Source organism: Bactrocera latifrons, unplaced genomic scaffold (assembly GCF_001853355.1).
Source record: "Bactrocera latifrons isolate USDA-ARS-PBARC rearing strain unplaced genomic scaffold, ASM185335v1 scaffold_206, whole genome shotgun sequence".
NCBI classification, from domain to species: Eukaryota; Metazoa; Arthropoda; class Insecta; order Diptera; family Tephritidae; genus Bactrocera; species Bactrocera latifrons.
The window spans coordinates 384,192-393,546 of NW_017535586.1; the positions used below are offsets into that span (position 1 = coordinate 384,192).

The 9,355-nt window shown below is 33.5% G+C and overlaps 2 protein-coding genes across 4 annotated transcripts in view; one reads left to right on the forward strand and one right to left on the reverse strand.

Moving 5' to 3' along the window:
* Window positions 1-599: 599 nt before the first annotated feature.
* LOC108968169 (group XV phospholipase A2-like) lies at window positions 600-2,424 on the forward strand. Its single transcript, XM_018931979.1, has 5 exons — window positions 600-708; window positions 804-1,172; window positions 1,231-1,458; window positions 1,590-1,884; window positions 1,970-2,424. The coding sequence occupies exons 1-5, from the start codon at window positions 600-602 to the stop codon at window positions 2,187-2,189; spliced, it is 1,221 nt and encodes a 406-aa protein (XP_018787524.1). The 3' UTR covers window positions 2,190-2,424.
* Window positions 2,425-3,893: 1,469 nt separating this feature from the next.
* Window positions 3,894-9,355, reverse strand: part of LOC108968173 (ras-related and estrogen-regulated growth inhibitor-like protein) — a 9,571-nt gene continuing 4,109 nt past the window's right edge. For all 3 annotated transcript variants that reach the window (XM_018931985.1, XM_018931986.1, XM_018931987.1), the window contains exons 2-5: window positions 6,534-6,613; window positions 4,985-5,142; window positions 4,694-4,849; window positions 3,894-4,567 (exon numbers count right to left, since the gene is read on the reverse strand). In XM_018931985.1, the coding sequence (XP_018787530.1) occupies window positions 4,250-4,567; window positions 4,694-4,849; window positions 4,985-5,142; window positions 6,534-6,600 (699 nt within the window). In that variant the 5' untranslated portion in view covers window positions 6,601-6,613 and the 3' untranslated portion in view covers window positions 3,894-4,249. The remainder of the gene's footprint in view (window positions 4,568-4,693; window positions 4,850-4,984; window positions 5,143-6,533; window positions 6,614-9,355) is intronic.

The following is a 9,355-nucleotide window of genomic DNA, read 5'->3' on the forward strand; positions in this document are numbered from 1 at the left end:
ATTAATAATATTATATTATAATTAATAATATTAAACGTTCTCTGCCGACAACTCCATTTTCACAAATAACACTTTTAATTAACTGAAAAAAAGCATTATTCATGCTAAAGCGAACTTTGCTGTCAAAACAAATGTCTGACTCAAAGCGGAGCGGAAGTTCTATGTGAATTAACCATTAGACTTTTGCAGAAAACGTATATCATAGTAATTTACGTTCTTAGCTTTTCTAAACAGCTTTCAACAAATGTCATTATCAAGTAATTTACAGATAGTTTATAGAGATAAATGATTTGTTTTCGCACACTAGTATAATTTAATTATTAGTATTTGCAATAAAATAATTATAAAATTGTTATAAATTCGTCCTCAAAAGAAGCAACAAAATTTCATAAAATTGTGATAGTAATAAGGCGTCATATTTCTAATGTCGCCTGAATCATTTCACCTTTGTTCGGTTTCATTTATTCTGAGCTGAGTGGAAAGCAAAGCAAATAAATAAATATAAATATAAATAATTGAATAAAGTAAAGTCATATAATAAAAAAATTGTTGAGTGTATAGATTCAATTATCTTGGGGAAAGTGAAAATTTACAAAACGATGAAGTTGGTTTTTTTCTGGATCTATGTAGTTCTATTTTCCATAAAGGAAGTAGTCAACGCGGGGTCATTTTTCAAACGATCAAAATTATTATCTCCTGTAATATTTGGTAAGTTTCATCAATATATTGATTTGTTGACCATAAAATGTAGTACTTGCTTAAATAGACGACCATTGTATAAAAACCTATACGCATTGTTACAGTTCCAGGCGACGGTGGAAGCCAACTCGAGGCGAAACTCAATAAATCGAGCTCCCTTCTGTATTGTGCAAAGAAATCTGATTGGTACAGTCTGTGGTTAAATTTGGAATTATTGGTGATACCGCCAGTTTATTGTTGGGTTGAAAATGTTAAACTATATTACGATGAAATTACTCGAACAACTCACAATACACCAGGAGTTGATATACGTGTTCCTGGATGGGGTGATCCTGAGGTGGTTGAATGGATAGATCCTACACATAATAAAGCTGGGGCCTACTTTAAAGATATAGCAAATGTGTTAGTTGATTTGGGCTATGAACGAAAAAAGAATATACATGGAGCACCATATGACTTTCGAAAAGGACCAAGTATGCCTTTAATGTACAATTATAAGTACATTCTATGTTTTTATTTATTTTGCTCTAGGTGAACATCGTCAATTTTTCATTGATTTAAAAAAACTTGTTGAGGATTCATATGAACGAAACTCAAAATCGCCTGTTACGTTCATATCTCACAGTATGGGCAGTCCAATGACATTAGTGTTTCTCCACCAACAGACTACGGAATGGCGGAAAAAATACGTAAAGCGACAAATAAGTTTAGCCGGAGCATGGGCGGGTAGTATGAAAGCCCTTAAGGTGTTTGCAATGGGTAAGTGATTAAAAAAATTAGTATATAGCTTCTGAAGGGTCCTAAAGATTATTGTATTTAGTATTAGCTTCAAAATCTATAACGCTGCAAATCCTAAAATAGGTAATAATTACAAAATATTATTTTTACAGGTGATGATTTGGACTCGTTTCTTCTCAGTGGAAAAATTTTGAAGGAAGAACAAATTACGAATCCCTCTACGGCGTGGTTACTTCCCTCGCCGCTCTTTTGGCGACCTTCGGAGGTCTTGGTAGAAACCCCTTCACGCGTTTATACAATGTCACAACTGAAGCAATATTTCGACGATATTGATTATTCCGTTGGTTGGCATATGCGAGCAGACAATATGCAATTCACATTAAATTTCAGTCCGCCAGAAATAGAACTGCACTGTCTGTACGGGGACGGTTTGGACACAGTTGAGCGGTAAGTTGAAATATTTCTGGATGCCAAATTTAATACATACATACATACATATACCCTATTAAACATTATTTTATTTCCGCCTTAGTTTACAATACAAAAAGGATATTATCATTGATGAAACACCCAAATTGATAATGGGAAAAGGTGATGGAACAGTAAATCAGCGGTCCTTACGTGCTTGTCATGCATGGATCGATCGACAAAGTGCCAATATCACAAACGTTGCTTTAAATGGGGTGGACCATATGGGTGTACTTGCACACAAAGATGTATTGAATTATATAAAAAATGTTATGCAGACCTAGCTTCTTCAAAACAAATCTATAAAATTTTTACTTATTATTTTTTACTTACTATCTGGACATGTGAATTGTTAAACACGTTTTTTCTAAATTTTATTTTGGATGACTACGTGGTTTTGTTTTAAGCAAATAGTATAATGTACAACCTAAATACACTTTTGGTGTAATATAGTACAATGAAATAAATATGACAACTGACTGATAACTATATGTATGTATATACATATAATTGGTTTTATATTGACTTTACCGTAATTTAACCAACTGAGCAATTTACACCAACGATTAAATACGCAAGAATTGAAAGAAGGTACCCATATAAAATATTTTTTTTTTTTGTTTTTTGATGTGGTAATAATACTATTTGATATAATAAAATTATTCGTTTGTCACATATTTGTTTGTTTTTCGTCAAACGAAAACCATTAAGCTCGATTATTAGAGAGTCTGTTGAAATCGTATCAAACATACATTTTAGTATAATATATTCCATTGGAGCTGCATTTTCGATATCGAGGCTCTCTCCAGCTTTCTAAACCCATCGCGAAAACTCAACACCATAAACACTGCCTGCACTAAGGCATGGCTTTGGAGCGAAACTGTCATAGCTACCTTCAGTCGTGGTCGACGATTGCACAGATCGTACAAGTATTCTTCATTCTTATGGAGCGAATAAAGTTTAGAGAAAATACTTATTTTGTTTTTTTTTTTGTTACATAAAATTTCTTCCGAAATTTATTAAACATTACTTTCTTTTTTTAATACAGTGGAAATAGTTCTTTTCTTTGGCTTAGTTTAATAAGAAATTACTTAATTTCTGCGGTTTTACATAAATTTGCTTTTGTTCATAAAGTTATGTATATATACATATATAAAGTATATAATAATATTATTTATTGTATATTTTCTTAAAGCAGTTGTTATAAGTGAAAGCAGGTAAAACTTTTGAATGGGCTTGAAACACTTCAAAGCCAAGCTACTGCAATGTCTCGTAATTTCCTCCTGTATTTCGATTGAATAATGCTGACCAATCAATGTTTTTTTATTAACATAGTTAATAGACAACTTTATTAAAATATGACTTCCTAATTCTAATCGAACTCAAGGCAATTAGCAATCAAAGTCACAGTCGGTCAAAATGTTTCGAAAATTTTACTTTTTAAAGAGATAAAGTTGGACTTAAACTTTTATAAATGAATGGAATTTATAAAAGAAAATTTATGAACGTTGATGATTAAAAATTTAATCCATCGAAACTAAATTAATGAAAATTTATAGCAATTTGCGTTAACAAAATGCTACAATTCCAGTTAAATAGATTTGCATGTCGATTTTACAATTTCTTAAAAACTTAATCCTAAATATTTTGTATTTATCATTGGGCGAAATATAAAAAAAAAATTTAATAAAACTATAAAATAAAAATAATTGTAATTTCTACATATCACAGTTCTTTTCAGGCGAATTTTTCGAAAACAAAAAATTATGTATTTCATGTCAATTTTTAAAATTCAACATTTTTCTGTTTTCAAATGAAATTTCGAACTGCCTTAGTATTATTCAAAAGATTTGTATAAATATGTATACATTAGTATATGTAAGTATAGGTATTTTCTTCTACAAATTTGTTATAAGCATATTAATTAGTAAATTTATAACAAAAAAATAATTTTAGTTATTAAATATTTAATCTATATAAGTTTTTTCTTTTTTGATTTTTAAAAGAGAATAATCAGCAAATACATATGTATATAGTACATATGTGCATGTATGTATGCCATATAAAACACTTATAACTTACTCTAGTTTTTTTTTCTTAGACGGTTTTACTTTTTGGCGTCATTTTTATAATAAGAATAGCTTAAGATAGTGTATCAAATTCCATTTCAAAACAAAAAAAGTTGAAATCATTGTCCTTTCGTCAGTACAAAACGAGTACATGTGTATACACATGTAGTAGATACACTTAATAATTGTGTAAATTTATCGACTATAGAAAAGCTTAAACCTCCCTTACCCATCCCTTGATAGTGATCTCTTTACCAATCTGTTTCAGCAGAAGGTCACAAACTGGACGTTGCCATGAATCCTTGTCGACGCTTCAGAGCGCGTGTCTTGTGCAACTCTCCCTTATGGCAGGGTATCACGGTTCCTTGATTTATAGCCAAGTTACGACTGCTACCATAACCACTGCTTCCCATAAGGGTTCCAAGCATTTTACTTACGGAAAACTTACGAATTTGCTTTTGTGGTTGCGCACGGGAGTCAATAATCAATTTTTCGAAGGCCTTTGACAGTATAGGAGTGTACTCAGCGACGGAAACTTCACAAAAGCCTATGGAATGTGCAGCAGCCAAAGCAGCACCCTCTTTTTCAGGTATCTGAAATTAAATATGCATACATATCTAAATAAGAGACATCTGTTGTATACTCGGCTTTAACCGCGTAAACGGTGTCTACGCCTATAAAGAAGAGGAAGAAGAATACGTTGGGATACGCAAACCTACCTCGCGCAAATGATCCAAATCGGCTTTATTGCCTATTAAGTACGCCGATGGTCCATTTTGTAACGCCTTGATTTCGCCCAAACATTTGGTCGCATAGTTTAGGCTTCTGCGTTCTGTTATATTGTAGACGACCATGCAAGCATCGGCCCAAAGAACCTGCAAACATCACCAATATAAATATACAAATATATGTATGTAAAATTACTTATATAAACATAACCAAAATATATTTATGTACTTAGGTACAATTTAAAAATTTCATGTTTGCGTTAAAAGATATGATTTATTTACCTGTTCAATTGGAAAATCATCCGTGCTTCCGGCATACACATCAACGATTTCTACTTCCGTCAGACCGCCATTCAAATTGATTGTTTTATTATATAACAGATCTGTGTTGGAGCGATATTCGCCAATGAATCGGCCTGTCAGATAACGCACTGTCAACGCTAAAAAGATAAAGCAACAGAACCATCAGAATTGATACGCTCCCATTATTTGAAATATATGTTTTTTTTTTTCATTTTTGTTTAGCCATTTATCACTCACTACGCATAAGTTTGTGTTTTTGTTTCAATTCAGAAAATCAAAATATAATAATTTCCATTGCATTGACAAGATGCATTGTTTATGTTTATACAACAATTGAAAATTCTGGTGAGTCACATACACATACATATTCGCCTTAATATGCCGAATATGAAATGAGTATGCACAGTCAAATCAGGTGTCAAAGCCAAATATACAAATGCGTTGCAATTATGTACGTATGGTGCATACTAAACTAACCTAACATATAAATTAAATCATTTGTTTCAACAGTCCTTTAATATGTCAATTCAAATCGGGATTGACTCCCGATCAGTATAGGTCTAAAATCGGTTTCGAGGCAGCAATATCTTAACGATAACGAACTGGTCACAACTTATACAATTGTTACTCATACGCCATGGTGCACGTAAGTGAATTGAAATTTAAAAGATTTATATTCTGATAAAAGATTAAATGTGATTTTACGAGAATATCTTGCAAATGCAATACCTGCAAATAATAATACGTCAGCAACACCGGTATCCCAATTTTAATCTGTAATGGGTACATTACATCCATTTACAGCTTTAATGAAACATACATGCAAAGAAATTTGCTAGTGTGTATATATGAAATGCTTGCACATCTGTAGTGATATTCATCTCAGAAATTGAAAGCACGACTATTGACCAGACAATCATGCAATTACTACATCTGGCATTGAATTCAACTGAATCATTTTGTAATTACTTCCAACTGCCGATTTTCAAAAAACCGAATATGAGATTAGATTAGCACCTCTCTTGGTGCTTAAATATGCATGTGCCTGTCAATGTGTGTAAAAATCATGCAAAATGAGAATACATGGTACTGGCCTAAGACATCTTATTGGTAATCGGACCTAGTTTTTTAGAATACTTTCAGACTTACTTATGTGGACATCATGTTTCATAGGTGCATGCATAAGTATACGTTAGATTACTCATCATTATGGAATAAAAGTAACATTTTAATTATCAGTTTTGGATTTAAGCATTTGACTTTTTAGTAAACAAAAGCAAAGAAGCAAAACAAAAAATATTACATTCGCTGACGTATTACGTTAAAAGCTTACGCATTTCTTACGTTCTTTCTTAATTATTTATGAGTTATTAATTCAGGATTTACTCCACATGTCACCGATAGCAGCGGCGGTTTCTTGACATTGACTGGCAAGTTCAAGTCTGTTTATATGACTGCTTAACACATTTGCCCATTTATTTGATAATGTGTTAAATATTGTTGATATTTGATTATTTAAGTAACCGACCTGATTTCCCCACATCCGCGTTTCCAATAACAGCGAGGCGCACCCAGGGGACATCCTCCGATCTCATTGTGACTGTTTAGCTGAAAAGACGATGGAAAAATTAATACACAAACACATACACATGTATTTATAATTTAATTTTGAAAATATATATGCATGTTTAAAACATTTTCGTATAAATAATCAATTAGTCATGTATTATCGTTTAACTGCACTTTATCTAAACGTCGATTGGTCGAGCCTGTATTCATCCTCTACCCTAGACAGCAAAGTTGTAGTCTTCTATGACATTATTCAAAGAGGTATATCTACCTATGTGCCTGTCCGTTCACAAAACAACAACAACTTTCCGAACTGGTTTTCAAGCGAATTAAAACACAAAACGATACTTAAGAAGGAAGCCCATACTACCTACAAGAAGTGCAATTGCAAAAAGGATTATAGAAAGTTTAGCGAACTCAGGAGAGAATGTGAAATTCTCAATAAACAATGCTACAAGGATTACATAGATAAAATTGAACAACAAGTACAGGATGACGCTAATGTGTTCTGGAAATTTGTTAAACATAAAAAAAGAGGTAATGGTGACATCCCGTCCACCATGTCCTGGGATAATCTGACGGCAGACTCAGGTATCGATATAGCAATATTTCGCATCCTTTTTCTATAGTGTACAACTGAAATTCTCACCAGTGTTCACCGTCAACTGAAGTAGTACCAGCTCCGACTGTCACAATGGATGAATTTTGGGTTAACAGCAATGACGTCCATAAAATGTTGTCGACACTGAACTTGAAGAAAGGTGCTGGTCCGGACGGCTTACCAAATACGTTTCTTAAAAACTGTGCAGGCATATCACACACTTATTCAGTTACTCTTACAAAATGGTGCCTTCCCAACTAAATGGAAATCATCCTACATCTGTCCGATTCACAAGGAGGGCCCAAAGTCTGAGGTCGTTAACTATATCAATCCATCATCCAATCAGCTTTTCGAGAAGATAGTTCTCCCACAACTCACTGCATTCTTCACAAATATTATCACCAACAAGCAGCATGGTTTCGTCGGCGGAAGGTCGACTTCCTCTAACCTGTTTATCTACGTAAATTATCTACTAGATGCACTAAACAATGACCACTCAGCTCACACCATTTACACCGATTTCAGCAAGGCTTTTGACAGGGTGGATCATACTATTCTGAAAAACAAACTTAGAAGATACGGTATATGCGGTAATGCACTGTGTTGGATTCAATCATATCTTACAGGAAGGCATTTCCAAGTCGAAGTAGACGGATACCTGTCTGCTAAGCATAATATAACCTCAGGAGTATCTCAGGGGTCACATCTGGGGCCTATTCTCTTTAATATCTTCGTAAACGATATTGGCGATAACTTTCAATCAGAATTTTTGCTGTATGCAGACGATTTGAAGATCTTCAGAATGATAACCGGTGAGCAAGACCTTCGAGTTCTTCAGAATGACATAGACAAGCTTTCGTTGTGGTGCCGATTATACAAATTGGACTTGAATGTCAGAAAATGTGTTACTGTATCCTACTCACGGTCACGTACCAGAAAACCAGCTAATTATTATCTAAATGATGAGTTGTTAAGTGAGTGGATCATGTAAAGGTTTAACAAGCATATTGAGGAGATCACTCATCAATGGTTCTGCCAATTTTAGAATATGGCTCTGTAATTTGGACGCCTTATACCGATGCAGCCTGTAGTCGTGTTGAAAAAATACAATCAAAGCTATGTAAATATCTTGGCTATCGATATGGTATTCCTGGTGGTTACACCACATTGTCTGATGTCTATAAACATCAACAGCCTGCAAGAACCTCGTCAAGTAGCTGACATGATATTTTTCTTCAAAGTCGTGGACGGCCTTATCGATGCGCCAGACATCATCAGCAGTTTCGAATTTGTATCAGTGGGTCTCTCACTGAGACGTAACCGTCTCCTGAAGACTATGAAAACTACCAAGAGCTACGTTCCTCACAACCGTCTGGCCAGGCTCGTCAACTCATTACATAGTGATGTGGACTTCTATAGCGGATCACTCAGTGCCTTCATCCCAGATATCAAATCACGTCTACTGCAATATCCCTAGTCTCACCTTTTCCACTTTCTCCTTCCTAATTTGCTATAATTTGCTATTCTTACAATTTTTGTTCAATTTATACTAGTATTAAATACTATTAATCCCTCCCTTTTAAGTACATAAAACATATTATATAATTTTAAATTATTTAGTTGTATAACTTGGCGGATGTATACTTAAATAAATAAACTTGTACGAGGATCAGATATGAGATTAGTATATACCAATTTTCTCGTTTCCAATGTTCTCTTTTGTTTATCAGAATAAAAACTAAAATTAAAACCTCTCTGCCATCTATGACCACATACAGTACATATCCGATAAAATTTACTGTTATCTTCAAATGTTTATTTTCAATGTTTAAACAATAAAAAACATTCAACATCCCTAACTCGAATCACCATAATCCACAAAACAACGAGTGTGAGAGTCCATTGCCAATTCATGAGTTATGGAGAACTTCGAGTTATAGAAGTTCCACTGTATTTCGATTCACATACCAATTAATGTGTTATGCATACTTTCTGTCATTTGTTAATTTAGTTTCCATGAGAAGTTCTCATTTTAGCCTGGACTGCTTTTTTCCAGTTCAATTTTAACGGGGACGTACTGTAGCTAATCATACATATACATACACTTGTGCTCACACAATTAAGCCACATAAACGTTATGGTATACAAATTCATAAAAGTTGAATTTTATTGATAAATCG